Source organism: Sarcophilus harrisii, chromosome 1 (assembly GCF_902635505.1).
Source record: "Sarcophilus harrisii chromosome 1, mSarHar1.11, whole genome shotgun sequence".
Classification (NCBI taxonomy): Eukaryota; Metazoa; Chordata; class Mammalia; order Dasyuromorphia; family Dasyuridae; genus Sarcophilus; species Sarcophilus harrisii.
Window position 1 is genome coordinate 578,782,272 of NC_045426.1, and position 20,676 is coordinate 578,802,947.

A 20,676-nucleotide genomic window follows, 5' to 3' on the forward strand; every position below is an offset into this window, starting at 1 on the left:
GCAGTTAGATGGAAAGAAACATGTGCAAAGTCTCATCTGTTTATCATCTGCATTATTTCCACAAGGGCTATTGGCCTGTTCTTGGTCTTCTAACCAGCATCCTTTCTTGGCCATTCAAGGTACTCATAAGCTGACTACCTCAGAATTAGCTCATATTTGAAAGGAGACTCTACTATAATATTCACAAATGGTTATTCAACAACTCACAAAGATCTCTAGGGAGGGAGAACCCACCACCTGTCAAAATAATCCTGTTGGTGAACTCTAATGTTAAGAGTAAAAAGGGAGACTTCCTGGCATCCTAGTTGAGGAAACTGAGGAATGACTCCTATTCTTCTCACGAGGTACTACTACTCCCACAAAATTTATAGCTCTAGCTAGTTTGGTGATGTCCCCTAATGAGACTCATCTCTCCTCTATCCCATCATAAATATAGCTCCTTACAATTCAACCATGTTTGTATACACACATAAAAGCTCCCTCAGGAATGATCTCTGTTTCTTTCTCACCCTTTGGATTTCAGTTTTCTGTTTTGTGTTTATCAAATGAGATAACTTTGATTCAACAAACATCTACAAATCACCTACTATGTGCAAAACTGTACTATATGCTGAGGACGCAAAGATGAACAATGACACAATGACTGGGAATTTATATTCTAATATAGAAGTGGGACGTGTATGAAAATAAATACAAGTTAGACAGAAATAGCAACATAAAAGGATCATAAAGGAAGATAGGATGATTTAGAAAAGAAGAATGAACTGTTATGGGGGAAGGAGGTAATTAGGGTTAGCTTTGTGGAATTTGTATGTATTTTTTGTACATAAATACATTCTATTGCTTAGTGTTCTAGCTATAGAGCTGGACATGACCTTAGATGCCATATATTTTGTTATTCAGTCATTTTTCAGTCATGTCTGATTCTTTGTTGCTTCATTTGGGGTTGGTTTTCTTGACAAAGATGCTGGAGTGGTTTGTCATTTCCTCCTCCGGGTCATTTTACACAAAAAGAAACTAATGTAAACACTTAAGTGACTTGTCCAGGATCACACAGCTAATTAGTATCTGAAGCTGAATTTGAACTCAGGAAGATGAGTCTTCCTAATTCGAGATCCAGCATTCTTCTGCTGTGCTGCTTAGCTGCCCAAGTAGTTTAATCATCTTATTTTAAAGATGAAAAGCCTGAGATTCAGAGAGATCAGTTGCTTTGTCCAAGGTCATGGAGCTAGTTGCAATGGCAGCCCTGAGATTCAAACCCGAATCTTTTTCTAACATGAAATCCTACCTCCTTTCTACTATTCCCACAAAAAGCATTAATAATATCTGAAAATTGTTAAGTCGTAAGAATTGCATATTGAGCTATAGTTTAGGGTTTTTATTGACTGAGAATCCTGTTCATGAGTACATGTAAGTCAAGGTTGTACATGAATCTGGGAAATACATGACTTAAAGAAGAATTATTCTTTTATTTAAAGCCCTATTAAATTTTTATTTCCCTTAAGAGTTTCTTTGGGTCTGGAGGACAGTAGGAGGCCTGAGGTAGAGCTTAGTTAATGTTGTTCTTCCCCCCCTCACCCCCCCACCCCCGTCAGCTTATTCTTCAGGAATTGGGGTCATTACAAGCTCTTACCTCTTCTTGCTTAATGGTCAGTCTGGGAAAATACCATTAGTGTGTCTACATCTTAAAATATATGACTCTACATAGTGAGATAGGCACTAAAATTAAGTTGGTTCTAACACTTTAATTGAATTTTGTATGCTTGCAAAAGCATGTGCAGATTTATGGAAGCTACTTAATGAAATGAAGGTTGGCCAGCATCAAAAAAGCTTTGTGCTATTTATCACTCTAATATATAAAAGTGGACAGTGACAAGTTTTATGAATTGTAATTAAGAATCAGGCTTCCAACATTCCTGAATGGATGCTTGCCAGGGAGCCTTCCAGGTCAGGCAGAGAAGAGGAATAGTACTCCTTGGCTTATTTTGAGCCTTCAGAGCAATTCTGTGTCTCCTACTCTTTGGGCAGGTAAAGACCATTGTAAAGGACAGAAACTCCCAAGATTTAAGGAGACGTGTTCAGGCAGCTTGTGTTCAGACTATGGGTCAAGTTTGTTCTTAACTATTTTTGTACTCAAGAAAAGCTCCCTAAAACATGTCTTCAAGTTAACTTTTTGAAAATAAATTCATTTGAATAGGAACAAGCCTAAGATACCATCCCATGATGAATAGAGAATTCAAAAGGTCTACCTCCACAGATAGATAGATAGATCTCAGGCATGGTTCTTAATACATTGCTGGGGAAGCCACTATCAGAGATGGAAAAAGATAGGTCCAAGTTGGCAAGATATGTGACGACTGGGAGATAGAAGTTCAATCTGTAGAAGTTTTTTTTTTTTTTTTTAACTAATTAGTTTAAGTTTGTTAACTAGTTACTAAACTCAGGTATTTTTATGCTGTTGAAAGGATTCAAGTGCTTTTAGTGCTCTCTAAATTTCAGGGCCTGAGATAAAGCCCTGATTGCCTTACTCTTGTTTACAGCTTTCTTGTGGGCTTCTGTTTCAGCTTTAGTGAAAAAGCTACTTTTAAAATTTTGCTTACTCAGTTTAAATTTACAGTTACGAGCAGCAAGCCAGTAGCCATAAATTGCAAGTCCTCTCAAGGGTAATATTTATATTGATATTTGATATAAATTATAAGACAGAGAGCAAGACTTATCTTTTGGACTACCTGATGGGAATAATAAGATGTTATTTTATGAGTTTGGTTAATGCTCCTCACTGATCACAAGAAATATTTTTGTTTCTCTTTTTATAACCCTGTTGTGCTAACAGTTCTATTTTTATATAGTTAGCACTTAAATTTTGCTAAATCTTTCACCTTACCAAGAATTAGGAGTCAGTAAGAAATGATGACCATTGATGACCACTTTCCAGTAATAAAAGTGTTAGCTTTAGGAAAGAAATGATTTTAGAAATTCAGATCAAGTTCCATTATGGAAATCAGTAACCTCCATTAAGAGTCAATATTTGCAAAAGGGTTCTTTAATCAATCGACAACCATTAATTAGACATCTTCTAGCAGAGCCAATGAAGTTATAGGCTAGACTCAGGTGTAGGTAGGGAAGGAAGAAAGAAGAAAGGGTTATATGACCAGAGGTAATTTTGCCATCAGTGGTATCCCATCAACATAGAGAAAATCCTTCCAATGAAATAAATGACAGCCCCTTCCCTATTCATCCTATGAGACTCTTGTTCATGACTTCCTGTTTGTTTCACCACAGAGCCTTGACCCCTTGTCTCTATTTGTGTTTGATTTATTTTTCTTTATTAAATTTCCATAGCATTTCAGGGGCATACTTAGACACAATTCAGTTCATTTACACATTAAGACTTCTCAAGTTGGACAAGAGTATGGGGCACACTCTTGATAATTACTGAGACTTGAATAGACTGTGATTTTGTATAAAAGACCACTAATGAGATCTTAGGCTAAGTTAAAAAAAAATATGCCTTCCAGGTATTAAGAAGTGATAGTTGTATATTTTTCCCTGGTTAGATGGCATCTGGCTAAACTCAAGCATGTCTTTATGCTAGGAATTTAAGTGGATTATTTTCTCTCTTGGAAATGTTAGTTTTGCTCTATTATGAAAACTAAATACTGAATGTTCATTTGTACATTGTTTGGCATTTATTACTTGCTTCCCGAAAATTAAATTTGAAGAAATTTTGCCTGTGTCATAAATATTAATGTATTATGTACTACTAAACATAGGTATCTCTTACTTTTATAGAATTAAAATTTCAATAAAGTTCACTGTCCTTATATAAAATTCTGTAAATTGAATCCTATGAGAAAAACATGTCCCAGTAGATGGAAAATTGCATCAGTTGTAAAGGAATTACCCTAGATTTCTGGTTTGATGAAAATCTCTCCTTTAGGGAGATCAAAGCATCAGCAGGTCTAACCTAGAAAATCACTGCTTCCTTTTCTCATGGATTTCTTTTACTGTTATCTAAAATGTGATGATCTCTAACTCATGATTCAAGATATCTACCAAGCTCCTGACCTTCCTGATCATTGAACTGCTAGGCTTCTTGGGTCCAATATCTGCCGGGGTCTTGCCGGGGTCTCCAATCACTGATACAAGTCCCTCTTCTTTTGTTGCTTATGAATTATCCAACATCCATTTCCTCTTATTCTTCATTCTCTGCTCTAAGCCATAATATGTTTTTTTTTTTTTTTCCACACAGTTTTATTTGTAAAGGGCATAAGTATATAAACTCAGAAGTAATATCCAAGGATAAAGGCAGTCACAAGTGTATTTAAAAGAGATCAATCTAGAATAACACTTACCCAGAAATGATTCCATCATTAATAAAAGCAATCCAGGGCAGTGACAGGAATGGAACAACAACCAAAAAAAAAAAACTTGTCAGGCCTGAGTATCATCAATTAACAGTGCTTGGTTCATTGACTGTCCTCTCTGAGTTTCTGACCCCAGCTATGCTTTAGATTGATGGTTTTGAGTTGCCTTAAGTGTTAGGGATTCCCATTTTTACTTACCCATTTGCCCCCTGGCATCAACTAATAGTGTGTTTCTAAACTAAATTTAGCAGATTAAAATTGGACAAGAAAAGAATAAATATGTAGTCATCTCATCCTCTGTTGAGCTTTTGCTACACTTCTAGAATTTTCATAACTCCAAGATTTCCCCTTAGCCTCCCTGTCTGAGGCCATAGGAAGATTTAGCAAACTTAGGACTCCCTGGTTGTATGCTTGCAGACCCACATTTCTCATTTTCTTCCCATTAGAATATACAGTGATATAATCTTGAATAAGGTTACAATTGCCTATTTTACCAGTAGGTGCCGCCATACAATGATGGATTCTAGTTTGAAAATTCCTTAAGTTTAGGGAATTAATTTCTGTAAAATGAATCAGTGCCTTATTTTGTCATTTCTGCCTATTTTAAATATTACCCAAATGACTAAATCTTAAGGGATTCTTGTAATGTCATTAACACTGTTGTGTTTTTTCCTAGGAGGATTTTAAATGTCTCTTACTCTCTTCTTGCCAGGGTTACCTGATTAGCTGTGTCTGGAACTGTTATCGATACATCATTGGCCGAAACTCCTCTGATATTCTAGTTTATATAACCACCAATGATACTACAGTAAGTACAATGTCCTTTAAATCCAGGATCTATCTTCTCATTTTGATCTGAGATACAGGGAACACCTGTAATTCTTTCTCCTTTATTAGCAAGTCTCTGTATATTTCTAGTAACTCTAATATTCACTCCCCTGGTTGCCAACCTCAGTTTACTTTGTCAGTGATGTTCCACCTGTCATCAATGGATTCAGCAGATTCCACAAATCTTTTTATTTAAAAAAAATGGTTTATGCTGTTGAATGAAAAATGACCTGTGACTTCTATCATTTAGCTCTATCAGCTACACATTATAAGGTTTCAAGCATAGTATAGTCAAAATTCTGGTCTCATTTGGGAAAAGCAAAAATCTTCAAGTAGCAAGTGAAATAAAGGAAATGGGTAAACCATGTTCAAGAATAAATTGATCAATCAGTAAGGATTTTAATGTGCCTTTATCTACCAAGTACTACGTGCTGGGGATATAAAAAAGAAAATAATCTCTTACCTTCCAGGAGTTTTCATTTTATCTGGGGAGATAACATGATATATAAGTATACACAGAATAAATGTAAAGTAGCTAGGAAGGAAAGGCATTAGCAGTTGCAGGCAGTAGGAGAGTTGGGAAAAGCTTTCATGTAGAAAGTGATGCTTGATCTGACTCTAGAAGGAAGTGGGGGATTCTATATAGTAGAGGTTAGGAAGGGATGTATTCCAAGCAGCCAGTGCAAAGGCATGGAGTTGGGAAAAGGAATTTCAAATGTAAGGAACATCAAAAAGGCCGATTTTACTGGATTACAGAATGTTTGAAAGCAACAATATGAATTATTATTATTTTATTTATTTATTTTTTACTGAGGCAATTGGTGTTAAGTAACTTGCCTAGGGTCACACAGCTAGGCATGGTTGGTGCTCTATCCACTGCACCACCTAGCTGCCCCACTATGAATTTTTTTAAATTAAAAAAGCTACCAATAAGAACCTACCACCAAAATTCTTTAGACTTTTTAAAATTACTTATTTTTTTGTATTTGAGTTTTGGTAGGTTAATTACTTCTAATAATGCCTAAATGTGGGCCAAACCAGAATGTATAATTTAGGAATATGGATATTGTGATTCCATTATAGTAACATTTAGGACATAGGAAATGAAAATTAAAAAAATCATTCCCCAGATCATGTGGATGACATTGAATATAAATGAATAATTTCCCTGTTGAATTTTATTTTCCTAGGAAATGAATATAGTTAATACAAAATGATATTATAATAAGTATTTTTTCCAGTCATAGCTAAAGAATTAAAATGGTATTTTCATTATGAGCCTATGATGGAAGTTATTTTCCCTAAACATTCAGCTGTTATTAAGCACTTACTGCCAGTGTATTTTAAAATATGAAACACCTCAGGGAAATAACAAGTCATTGTAATGTTTTTTTTTTATATTTGTGAAGAAATATTTTCTCTACTTTGCAGTTTAATCAATATGTTAGATTATTTTTGTCATTACTGCCCTATATCCCCCTACCTAAGGCATGGTATTTTAATGGTTATATTTTTAAAAAATCCTTATTTCAAAAATTCCTGGTGAGAAGGTAGATGATGCATAAATTCCATGTGTTAACTTTGAATCTCACTTGTCATTTCTTGAGAAGAAAGTTCTCTACAAAATTAATACAGCTCCAACTTTTATATTTGAAATTGTGCAGAGCTCAGATCATATGACCGATGTGAACTGGGGAAATCACTTAATTTCCTGGCTTCAACCGTTTCATTATGCCTTTTAGCTCTAATTCTCTAATTCTCTAATCCTATATTCTTTTAGTGTATTTACCAAAAAGAAAAATGAGGAGGAAGATCTCTTTATTTTGGATGGAAGATTTATGGAATAGTATAGAAAAGAATTGAAAAAAGGATGAGAAAGCATAGAAATGCTATAATATTTGGTAGTGGAGGAGCTACTTAACTGATAAGAATGAACTTCCTTCAGATCTGGGGTCACAGGATTTGAACTTTACTCGACTCTTTTACCTTTGTAAATTTGGACAAATCATTTTACTTCTCTGAGCCTCGGTTTTCTAACTATAAAAGGACTTCTATTAGTGTCACACGTGGACTGGCAATACTCCAGAATACTGGAATCAGATTAAAATGTAATTGGGAAAATATTCAATAAAACTAATAAAAATACAATGAAACATAATATTTTATTTATATTTTTTAATTTAAATTTTATTTTTATTTTCAGTTGCATGTTCCCTCCTCTCCACCCACTCCCGCATCCATTGAGAAGACAAGACATACATTATAGTCATGCAAAACATTTAAATTAGTCAGTGGCAGTGTATTTTAAAACTAAGTCAATATCTTGGTTCTTTTCAATAATGAGATTATTCGGACTAATTCTAAAAGATTTGTGATGGAGAGAGCCATCTGCATCCAGAAAGAGGACTATGGGAACTGAATGTGGATCACAACATAATATTCTCACCCTTTTTGTTGTTAGTGTTTGCTTGCTTGTTTTTTTCTTTCTTATTTTTTTCCTTTTTGATCTGATTTTTCTTATGCAGCATGATAAATGTGGAAATATGTTTAAAACAACTGTACATGTTTAACCTATATTGAATTGCTTGCTGCTTTAGGGAAGGAGGAGGAGAGGGAGAGAGGTTGAAAAATTTGGAACATAAGGTTTTGCAAGGGTGAATGTTAAAAACTATCTTTGCATATATTTTGAAAAATTAAAAAGCTATTAAGAAAAAAAAAAACTAAGTCAATATGGAAACTACAATATACAATATGAATCAGTAGCCTCCATTTCCATTTGAGTTTGATACCACTGTATTTGACTATTTCCTAGCTCTCTTCCTCTAGATTATATCATTTTACTGTCTGTCCTTTAAAGGAACAGTTAAGTGGCACAGTGAATAGAATGCCATGCTTGGAGTCAGGAAGATTCATCTTTCTGAGCTCAAAATATGCATTAGACACTATCTGTATGAACTTAGCCAAGTCACTTAACCCTGCTTGTTTCTGTTTCTTCATCTGTAAAATGAGCTGGAGAAGAAAATGGGAAACCAATATCTCTGCCAAGAAAATCCCAAGTGGGGTCACGAAGAATCAGACATGACTGAAAGTGACTTGCCAACAACTACTTTTCAAGCTCTACATATATAACTTTAATATCTATCAAATTTAAGAGGCACAGAGAGTAAAAGATGGCACAATAAAATAGTCATATCATACCTCTGCTAAAACATTAAAATATTTTAATATTGTCCAAAATTGAAGAAGTCAATGACTTCTGTTTCATTCGATAATGTGCCACAGTTTTTTAATTCATTCAAGTGAAGTTCAAGATTCTTTTTCTGTGATTTGGTGGAGGAGACAGCTATTGGTGCTGGTGGGTACAACAACATGTGTATATACACACCCACAAAAAAAATCAAGGCAGAATTCATGTCTAGCTAAACTAGTAATGGAAAGTGGAAAGTCCTCTCCTTTGTGGCCCCCAAAGAGATCCTGATACAGAGATTTTATCCCAGAATTCACTCAAACTTAGGTGGGGTGGAGAGAAAAAGTGAAAGTATGTCAAAGAATGACTACATATCAAACATGATCCTTTTGTAAGACGTGTTTGAGAGAACACCATTTCTAAATTATTCTTTTATAAATGATTTCTTTTAGTTTTGATTTTGGTCACTTTGGGGGTATCCTAAAAAGGATTCTTGTCCAGGTAGGGGGTCCCCCCAAATGGTCATCCATTAAAGATAATATCTTTGAAAATTTTAATGTGTGTAAATAATTTTAGTTATTCCAATTTCTATTTCTCTGATAATTGGAAGGAATAATCATTCAATGATTCATTGAGCATTGATTTCTTCCATATCCTTTGGATGAATGAATGAACTTGTTTAAATGCTAAAATATGTATAAAACATTAAAGATACAAATAGAAAACAAGACAATCCTTGCTCTCAAGGAGTTAATATTCTACTGGAAGTAAAAACATTAATAGTTTCAACTACAAGTCAGATGGAAAAGTCCCTAGTGAAGTGATGTCTGAAGTCATGGGCTACAAGCATTGTTATACCCAAGGCTCTTAAGTTCAAGATCCTGGGCTGTTTTCATTAGAACCTAGTGGAGATGGTGATGTTTTGACTTGTCTGGCACAAGCTGCCTCCTGTCTTCCCCTCTTGAGTACCTTGTTGCTTCATATAAGCTGCTTTGTTTACCTATTGGTGGCAGTTTGATTTTTGACTCCCTATATATAATGGGGGAAACATTTTCCAACTCTGAAAAATTTACCTCAATTCTATTCAAATCCATAACTGGATTATTATCATGGAAAAGGTTTTCTTTAAACATTCTATTCCTTACCTTTTCATTCTATATATGCTACTATTTTTGATGTTGTGGAAAATTCTTTTAAAAAATATAATTGAATCAAGATAGTCCCTTATTTGACTATTTCTTCTATTCATTAAATAGCGGAGAATTTTCTTTCATTTCACAATTGATAGATCTAGATCAATCCATTTAAAAATATTTCCTTTAATAATATTTGAATTATTAAAACATTTGAAATTTATTATGGCACATGACATGTTATAATCTAATTCTATTTTTTATTATATTGATCCAATTTTGTTAATTTAAAAAATTAAAAGATGGGATATTTTAACAATGAATACTCTAGTCCTTTTGTCTTCTTGGATTTCTCACAAACTAGTCTGTTTTATTCCTTTGGTTCTATTTTGGGATAATCTAGTCTGTTCTATTGATACATTGTTAGTATCATCACTTATATGCTAATAAATATTTCACAATGTGTTCTCCAAGGAGAAAAATAGGTAGGTCACACTTTAAAGTTTAGTTTGAATTAATAACATTTTCTCCATACTTTCTTAAGTCTAAGCATTAGATGTAGCAATAAATCAGGCCCTAATTTATAACATTTTCAGATTTCTAAGATGTAAATGCTCACACATGTAGTCTGAGTCATCAGGAGCTACCTCTAACAAAACTGATTACCTTAATTCAATCAATTCAGCAAAAACTTCTATTAGTCTCTATTAAGTACAAGGTACTAGGCATGCAGAAATAAAAATAAAAAAGTCCTTACCCTCAAGGAGCTTATGTTCTATATGGGAACACCATATTTATACTTTTCATTCTATGGAGTAACATTTTTATTTATTTATTTATTTGGTACATATTATTTAAAAAACCAATCAATTTAGACCAATCAATCAGATGATACATAGCTTGAAAAAGGTAAGATTTAGAGAGATATGATAGTTGTCTTCAGGTACTAAAAAGGTAATAAGGTATATGGAAAAAGAAACATACTTGATTTTTCCAGGAGGCATAAATATAAATGAGAAATGGAAGTTACAAAGAGACAAATTCAGTTTCCTTATAAGGAAACATTCTCTAACTGGCATTATCCAAAAGTAGAAGGTGTTGTCTCAGGAGGTAGTAAGTTCTATCTATGTGAAGGTTTCAAGTAAAAGCTGGATTATTGTTTGCTTGCTGAGTTTGTAGTAGAGGGGATTCTAGTTCTGAGATTCTGGGTGTCTATTAAAGCTATAATTTTTCCCTTATTGTCATCTTCCATGTTCTGTTTCAGTATAGTCATTGCACATTGGATAGTTCTCCAATTATTTCTTTCTTCCATTATTTATGTGAAAACTGATGCTTCCATGTGATTCTTATTTGGATCTTGATAGTGTCACACCAAAGGGTGCTATGACTGGTGTCTGGTCCTCAATCAAGCATTCACCCATTCTATCCACTAATAACAGTGAATTATCCCTTTCCTCTGACCTCTTTATTGCCCTTTTTTTTGTCTCAAAAATCACTTGCCATCATTCCCAACTCTACTCCTTTCATCTGTTTTAATCAATTTTTTAAAAAATAAAGTGGTCTTTCTCTTTGCCAACATTGTCTGTCTTCATGTAACTATCATACATATCAGTGTGCTGGAACCACATTGAACTGGCTCAAGAAAACAGATGGTTAAATTTTAATTGTGAGATATTAAACCTTGGAAATTGGGATATGTTACAGCCTCACTGGTATTAATAGCCTTGCCATAGTCTATGATTCAGCCAAAAGACCTTCCCTCTGTTTCTGAAATTGTATCACATCTCCCATCTTTGTGCCTTTGCAGTGTCTATCACCCTTACTTGAAATGCAATCTCTCCTAAACTCCGTTTCATAGAATCCATCACTTTCTATAAGACACAAGCCAAACAATGTTTTATACTTTTCCTGATAAGCCCTCAACTGCTTTTGCCTCCTTCCTGTCTTGTATTTATCTACTTTTTTTCCCTTCTATTCAGTACATAATCACCATAATCACATGTACACATTGTCTCCTTTTATATAATGAAATCTCCCTGAGAGGAGGGATTAATTTTTTTATTGTCTTTTTGTATAAATTTTATTTTGTATAAATTGTCTTTTTGTTTCCTTAGCATATTGTTTGACACATAATAAATGCTTGTTGAGAGATCTGTCAAATTTCCATTGTTAAGGTGATTATATATTTTTTTTCAGAATAGTATTTCTTTGTTATTGAAAACAGATTTTTAAAACAAATATATAACAAAGGGTCATAGAACTAGAATTAGAAGGAATGACAGAGATCATCTAAGACAACTTTTTATGAAATCGGAATTTAGTGAAGCACAGAGAGATTTAGTAACTTGCCCAATAAATGGCAGATCCCTTCACTCCCAATCCAGTACTCTTTCTACTGCTCTTGTTTAAACGCAATCTTAACTATAGCCAAAAGAGCTTATCATTTAAGGTTGGTTGTTGTCCTTCCTTCTCAAAGAGGACCCAAAATGGTATCACTGTGTTAGAATCAAGTTACAGTGTGTCCAACTGTGACTGATCCAATATGTGCTTGGAAGGCTCTACCATACTTTGGACATAAATAGTCCCTATGAACTTTTGAGGTGAATTCTCTAACTCTGCACATCTTGTGCAGATAATCTGCACATCTAAGTGCAGATAATGCTTCTGAGCTAATTCAATTCTGTTTTGAACACAGGCCACAGCACCTTCTCTGATGATGGCCCATCATTCAGGGTGGTCTTCTGCTAGTGTCTCTCATGTCTTACAATCAGTTCTAAAGTTCTTAAGAGATATTTTGAAAGTGTCCTAGTATTATTTTCCTGACCATTTGGGGAATGAATGCTCCCGCCACAGTGGCAAAATTATTCCATTTTTCACTTTTTACTTTATTACCTTCTATGTATAAGGCAGAGATGTCTTCCATACTCCACACATGTTGCAGAGCTGATAGTTGACATCTGTAAAAATGTACAGGCATTCTTTTTTACTCTAAAACTGTTTCTTTTACTTGTAAAATAGAAGGAAGAGATGATAAAATAGATATTTCCTGTGACATGGGGAATGTATCCTCATCAATTTCCCTGGAGAGGTAGATGTAGTAAAGAATTATGATATGTTGTCAGAAACTACAAGATCATCCCTAAGGTTTTACTGATCCCTTGACAATCTACAGATAGCAGAGGATAAGGGTCATGAGGAGCTCTTGCTGTCATATTTAGGGGAAGATGGCTTTTCCTTCCTATCACATAAGCCCAAAGGGTTAATTACCCTGAAAGATTTGAAACTATCTTTTCTCTATCCAATGCTTCATCTCTGTCAGAGAATTGGATGAATATTAAGGGGAAGGCTTATTAAAATGCTAAACATGAAGCCCTCAAATTGAAAGGAATTATCCCCTTTCATACAAATTTCAAACACTTAGGACCAAGACTACCCCAGATTCTGCCTGCTAAATCCATTTAATTGAATAGTTGATGAACCTCACTGATATTTCTTTTATTAGACTAACCAGAAGACCTGTTAGTTTAAGTGAATGGCATGAACAAATAAAGTACAAGAAAAATTTCCCCATACACACGTTATACTCTCCCATACCACTATAAAGGAGAAAACCAGCAAAGGAAACATATGTGAAAGACATACATTTCTTTTCCTACCTTTTTTATCCTTTGTTATGATAGATGACTTTTTGGAATGTATTTGGATATAAAGGTAAAGATAGCACCTTTTCCAAGCACACACTGATGTCACTGAGCAAGGTACTTTTCATTAAGCTGGGGCACTCTGATACTCAGGTCTCTCGGGCATTCTCCTCTTTTCCAGACTCTTTCATTGATGCTTGTTATTTAATTTTTCTTTGCTACTTCCTCTAACCTTCAGCTGTGTGGATAGTTTAGGCTCTCTGCTGATTTTCATAACATCCACTATTGTACATTTGCTTAGATAGTCATTCTCTGGAAAGAGATAGATAGGGAAGTTCTGTCATCAGTAGCAAAGTTCTATAGCCACTTTTCCCAGGCATCCAGCAAAAGTCCTCAGGCTAATATTATTTCTCTTTTGAAACATCTTTTTGCCCCATAGGGTCAGGTGCCTATTCTCAGCCTCTTAGCTAAATTAAAGTAAGGAAATTCCCTTTAAATCCAGTCATACACTGAATTATTACTTTGCATCCTTCATATCATCTTGGGATCTTGGTAACTGTAGACAGATGTTTAATACATTGGTAGGCACAAGCATACATACATGCAAAGATTGATATAGATATATAGATAGACATAAAGATAGGTAGGTTAGGTAGATTGGTAGATAAATAGGTAAACAGAGGAGCGATTGAGATTTATTAAACATTCATTAAGTGGCAGGTATTGAGCTAAGCTATAAGCAGACCAGACAATATCCAGTCTTAATGCATTTATGTTCAAATGAATAAGAAAATAAGAAAAGTCAATACACATGGCAACATGATATGATGATAACTGGGAAATGACAGAAAGACTTTCCAAAAGATAAGATAAAAATACCTATCAGAGCCTTATGCTTCAGAGGGGCAGAAACCAAGGTTCTAGTTGAGGAAGTTGGCTGGAGTTTAGGTAGCATGGTATGGTGATGGCTGGGAAGTAAAATTGCAAAGCTTTATGGATCTGTTTTCAACCCCCATAATGCCTCTGGTTACCATGTAGATCAAGCAGGGCCAAAACTAAACAGCCTAGGTGGTACTAGGGACTGTCTACCTAGTTCTTTTATTCCATATTGTTGCATTTATTATACATTCCTAGCAACAAAATCCCTGGTCTCCAATTTATATGCAAACTGAAATATGGAATTTTTGAAAGGAATTTGCATCATTTTTATAAATGTATTTTTTCCCTTTAAAGGCTTTTCGAATATTAACATTTAAACTGAAGTAATTGCAGTATTCCAATAGTTTAATAGTATACATTTGTTTCTGAAAAAAGAGGGGGGACATTTACATAATTTCCATTTTGCCTTGGAATTACTGTGTGATTGAGTCTGTTCAAGAAGAGTAAGTTGAAATCAGGGCAGCATCCCAGATTTAAATTGCAAACAAGAAAGAATGATCCCAAGAAGTTATGGCAGCTCCTTTGTTTACAAAGTAAAAGGCTATGGGAGTGGAAAATGGCACTATCAAATTCAGTTAATGTATTGTAATATAGTTTTCCTAAACTTTTTTTCCTATCTCCCTTGTCTTTTTGGCAGGAGAGAGAGAAGGAATGTAATTAGAAATGAAGGGAATGTAAAAACAAAAGATGTTTAAAATATTAAGATGTAATAAAAGAAAATTCCTATCAAGTAAAGAATAAGAAGAAAAATATAAATTTATTTTTGAGAAATAAGTTATTTAAATTTCCATTTTACCTTGGGTAAATTACTGCAGTTTCCTCATTTGTAACATCCTTATTTGTAAAATGAAGAGGTTGGACTAGATACAGCCTCTGAGGTCTCTTAATTCAAGATTTTATAAAGAAAGTAGTTGAGATAAGATCTTACAACATGACTGAAACTTGGGGAAGCATATTGCCAAAGGCAGCAGAATCAAAGGTCTTCCAGCAAAAAATGGCTTAGCTGAGTTAATATACCTTTGAAAAAGTTCTTGAAGCCCCAGGAAACTAATTCCCTGTAACTAAGATACATTATTAATAGTGGATTTTCTGATTTCAGATGTTTCATGGATGAGAGCAGCTGTGTTTAAAAAATAAATTAGAAAATGCTGATTATAAGATCATATAATATTCTTATTCTAAAGAATTAACCAAAGCTAACTTAATAAATCTAGAAATATGTAAGAAAGACTGGGAGTTCTGGACACACTACAGAAAAATAAAGATCATTTTAAAAAAATAAATTGGAACAGAATGCTAAGCCACATGTCACTAAATAAACCAGAGAATTCATTGAATCTAGGAACTCACATTCATTTCATTAATCTGGGCCCTGAATTCTAGCTGTAAATATCTAGGGTAGCCTCTTGTGTATTACAAAGCTCTTAGAAAACTTCCCAGGTTTGAAGCATTTTCTGACTTATTAACTGCTCAAACCCATAGCTCCAAAGACCCAGTTTGTTTAATTTTGTGTCAACCAATTAGTTCAAAACAAAAGAATTGTTCATTTATAGTATCATTTATTCAAACAGCATTATGAGTAAAATGTCAAAAATAAATTTTACCATCCTGTGATCATGCACAGATGGGGTACACAGTCTCAAATATTCCCAAACTTTAGTGGGGAAAAAAAGCCAGAATGAAGGGAAACTATGTTGCCGAGGATCATACGTGAGAGGGAATATGCCAGGAAACCCATGTAGTCAGGATATATACAGAACACACATATCAGTAACCTATGTGGCTATTGTGGAGTCCATGTGATGTACAAATATGGTGGGACATACATAGGGGAATGTGTGGTCAGACTATAAACATGGCCAGGACAGTTCACTTCTATGATATTGCAGAGCTTTTAGCATCCTTTGGTGAAGTTATGCTCTCTGCTGCTATCTTTAGGGCATAACATTATCTCTATGGAATGTTCTATCCTCTTTATTGTGTATTGTTTCTGCACTTTTTGTCATCACGTTGATTCTATGAGTGATAGGTTTCTCTGTCTACAAGTCCCCATGATAGCTCACCATGGTCAACTTTTTCCCTTTAAATAGTTTGCACTCAAACTTTTAGGTACAAAATGCACATTAAAAAGGCAGAAAACAAAGCAAGTAATATTAGCTCTGTGGAATCGATGGATTTTCCTTATTTAAAACTTGTACATTTTAATAAGTTAATCATGGGACTAAATACATTTTTCTGAATGTGGCTTCCTAGACTTATAGTCACAGCATTTCATTCATCATTTAGATATATGTTGACACCAGTATAAAAATATAAACATCATGGCATCTTCCCCAATAATGAAGATCAACTAACTATATGTCAGGAGTATTATAGCTGGGACAACACTGTTGGTTTGGATTTTGGATTAAATAACTTTTGAAACCTCTTCATATTTCCTTTTTGAGCCATCTTGTTTTAATACCACAACTTGTTCATTTCTTTCACAATCTTCATGTGTTTTGGTTCCATTACATTGTTTTCAGTCAGTAGTCTTAGATCAGTGAGCTCTCATTTTTCATTATAACTGATCTCTGACCCATGCAGCTTTCTGGTTACTTCATCTGTAATTTTTCAGGGTGGCTTCCTGGAAAAGGCTTCTACACATAAACATTAGAGGGCTTTTTGTCTGAGGGAGTCAGAGTTTGCACTGAAGAAGACACGCACAAAATAGGGGCCATCAGATACACAGATGGGCACTTTCAACCCATCCTTTCAGAAGAGTTTTTCAAACAAAGTCTGATTTTTATTGAAAAAGATTTCATCTTTAAAAAAAATTGTACAAATAAAAATGTGTTATTGCTGAGTCACATCTACCTTTTTGTGACCCCTTTGGAAAAGAGTAATATGCCCTTTTCAGCTCATTTTATAGACGAGGAAACTGAGGCAAACATAGTTAAGTCACTTGCCCAAGATTACACAGCTAATAAGTGTTTGAGACTGGATTTGAATTCAGGTCCTCCTGATTCTAAGGCCAGCATTCTGTCCACTGTGCTACCTAGCTACCTTAAAGTGAGTCATAAGACAAGTGGTCTCATAGTGGTTTAAACTAGGGAATGAGGTTTGGGTATTATTTTTAAAGTATCTATGATGGGGAAAAAAAGGAGGAAGAAAAAGAAAAGTAGCAGTTCTCAGTTTGTCAGGCAGGAGTTCTTAATCTGAGATCCATGTACTTGTTCTTTTAGTGTTTTGATAGTGCTTCAGTACAAAAGAAGGAAGAAACCATTTAATAAGTGCCACTCATTTTGCAAATTTGATCCCTGCAACAACTCTGAGGGGTGTTATCAATATTTCTATTTTACAGTTGAAGTAACTGAGGCATTCTTAAATTGGGTGTGACTAATAAATTTCTGAGGCTTTTGAGGCTAGCCAACAAGACTCAAACCTGTTGGAGAATTAGGGGGATATCTATCCTAAACATGTGAAGACTTCCCCTGGTAGAATGGCTGAATGAGAACAATTTGTTCAACAGCCATGAAGAGGGCTGGAGTACTTAAGAGCTTGCTCAGATGTGGAAGCTGCCGAAGTCATCCATTGCATCCTGAGCCATTTCCAGTCATCCTGATTTTTGTCCTGCCAATTGACTTTGATTACTAGAAGACAGAGTAAGGCTGAGGACTTTATGCAACTCTATCTCACTTAAATCTGATTCTCCAGCAAGACAAGACAACACCTTTTTATGTCATTAGTCTTTGAAAATAAAGGATGACCAACAAGAAGTGTTTGAGGCCATATATTAACTCGAGTCCTCCAGAGTCTAGAACTAGTGCTCTCCTTGCTATGTCAGAGTCATTATTACATAATGAACCATGAGTAGTAATTCAATAGAGAAGAAAATGATGAAGTAGACTTTCCAAACACTTTGTGTTAAGAACTCAATTGCAAAAGGATGTTTTTCTGCTTGTCCTGATCCATGGACAGATTATTAATTCTATAATTAGAAAAGCTGGGGTTCATATCCTACCTCTAACTTACTTGCATAATCTTAAGGAGGTTTCTTAACCTCCCTTGGCCTCAGTTTCATACTCTGTAAAATTAGAAGGCTTGAATTAAATGAGTTCCTTTGTGGGGCATCTAAGTAGTACATAGAGCATCCAGCCTGAAATCAGAAAGACTGTTCTCATTCAAATCCAACCTTACTACTATATGATCCTGGGAAGTCACTTAAATCTTGTTTGCCTTAGTTCCTTATTTGTCAAATGATCTGGAGAAGGAAATGGCAAACTGCTACAATATCTTTATTGTGACTATATGTCACTTCATGTAACTATATGACTCCAAATGGGGTCATGAAGAGATGGATGCAACTGAATAGAGCAATGAAACTAAAAATGCTTAGTCAAGGAAAATAAATTCCTACATTGGTCATGTTAAAAAAATATATGTTTCATTCTTTACCTTGATGGAGGGAGGGAAGGAATAAATATTTAAATGCCTATGTAGCATGCTCCATCACTTATCCACTAGAATCAAAGTTAAGTATAGTTCTTAAGTCTTTTGAAATAGTTTGTCTTTACACTATAGTTACTATCATATAAATTGTATTAATGTCATTGTGCAGCAGTTCATATGAGTTCCTAAGCCTCTCTGAAGCTTATTATTTTTATAAAAAATAATAGTTTTTTTATGGCACAACAGGGCAGCTTGGTGACATAGAGTATAGAGTGCTGGGTTTGGAGAAATGTGACCTCTGATACTTACTAGATGGGAAACCCAGAGCAATTCACTTAAGCTTATTTGCCTCAATTTCCTCATTTGTAAAATGAATGGAAATGTCAAACCCCTCTGATATTTTTGCCAAGAAAATGTAAATGTAGTCCAGATGGGACAAGTCTCTAACCTGGAACAGCTAGAGCCACATAAAGCAAGTCAGAGATAGGAACACCAAGAAATAAGTAGTCGTTTAATAAATTATTTTGTGTAGGGAATCAGTTTGCATATCTTTTAAAGTTCTGAGAGCTCCTCCTGGTGGATGAAAGCAAAGCTTATTAACATAGCTCACAAGTGGGAAAATAAGGGGGAAGGTGGATTACAATACAGTCATTTCCCAGGTAATTGGTTTCCCAAGACAAAGCCATGAGCTCAGAACAATATAGGTGTTGTCCACTTCTGTGGAATACTTCTTAAGTGATTGTTTCAAAATCTAGGGAGTCATTACTTGATGGGGTACAGGACCAAAGTGCTGTGATAAGAAAAGTTTCTGTAACCTTGGATTCACTTCCACACACAGAAGAGGGCTGTCAAGAACTGATTGATCATTTCAAGCTGCATTTTAAGTCTCTGACTCCCAAGTCAGAATCTGATAGACCCCAAAACATCTAAATTACTAGAATATTTATATGCTATATTTATAATAAATTTATATTTATATTTATAATATATCAATTAACAGGATAATCATAGATCCCTTGACAAACCCCCAAAAATGAGTCACAAAGGGTCAGGCTTGATTGAAAATGACTAAACAATAACAACAGTAGCATAATAGTATTTTGCATAATTTCATATTGCATAATTTCTTCAGTATATTTTTATATATAGATGAATATTTTTTATTATAGATATGTATTTTATATACTATTCTATATAGATAGATACTATATGCTATATATATACATATATATTTGTGCATAGTATATTTTTATATATGTGTATTTTTTACTTATAGATAGTATAGTTTTATATATAGATGTATATTTTTATATATAAATAAGTCATTTCCCCCTCTTTTTGAGGCATAGTCCTTGTAGTAATATTATTGGGTAAAATAGTAGGAATGGTCTAGTAACTTTGGAGGCTTAGTTCCAAACTGTTTTTTCAGAAAGTTTGGCATCATTCATTAGTGGGACCTTTTTTCTCCAAAAATCTTTGTCTTTTTGTCAACTTTTTCAGTCTATGAGATGAAAACTCAGATCATTCTAATTTGTACGTTTATAATTATTAGTAAGTAGAAACATTTTTCATATAGTTGCTGACAGCTTAGATTTTTTTTCCTTTGAAAAGTACCTATTCATATCCTTGAACTGTTTATCAGTGTGGACTTTTGAAGTAGTCGAAGATCTGATTAACTTTTAGCACACTGTTGACTCATTTTGAGCTTACTTTCCACAAAAATAACAAAGATTTTTTTTTAAAAAGAGCTGTTTAACTATTCCTTTTCTATTGTGTTTACTCTTTCCTCAGACTTTTAAAAACTTCACTACCACATTACCTGATACAAAAATTATGAACTCAAGGTGTAGAATGAAGCAAACATTTTAGGACATGGTCAATATGGGAATTAGTTTTGCAAGAGTTTGGCTTTTTTATTTTTTTTCCCCGCAAGGGATTGAGGATTTAGAAAGAAGAGGCTAGCAATAGGTTTCTTAAAACAGTAGCAAACATTAATGAATTCTTATTACATGCCAGACATGTACTGATCTCTGTGGATTCAATCCAAGTATTTTTTTTTTTAACAGTTCTTGCCCTCAAAGAGTTCCTAGTTTAATGAGGGAAAGAATATCTAAATAACTTGTTTACCTACAAGATATAAACAGTACAAG

At 34.3% G+C, this 20,676-nt stretch overlaps 1 protein-coding gene across 1 annotated transcript in view; it reads left to right on the forward strand.

The window, feature by feature from the left end:
- LAPTM4B (lysosomal protein transmembrane 4 beta) overlaps positions 1-20,676 on the forward strand; it is a 106,008-nt gene that overhangs the window by 52,347 nt on the left and 32,985 nt on the right. Inside the window, exon 6 of the mRNA XM_031947022.1 lies at positions 5,080-5,175. Within this exon, the coding sequence (XP_031802882.1) occupies positions 5,080-5,175 (96 nt within the window). The remainder of the gene's footprint in view (positions 1-5,079; positions 5,176-20,676) is intronic.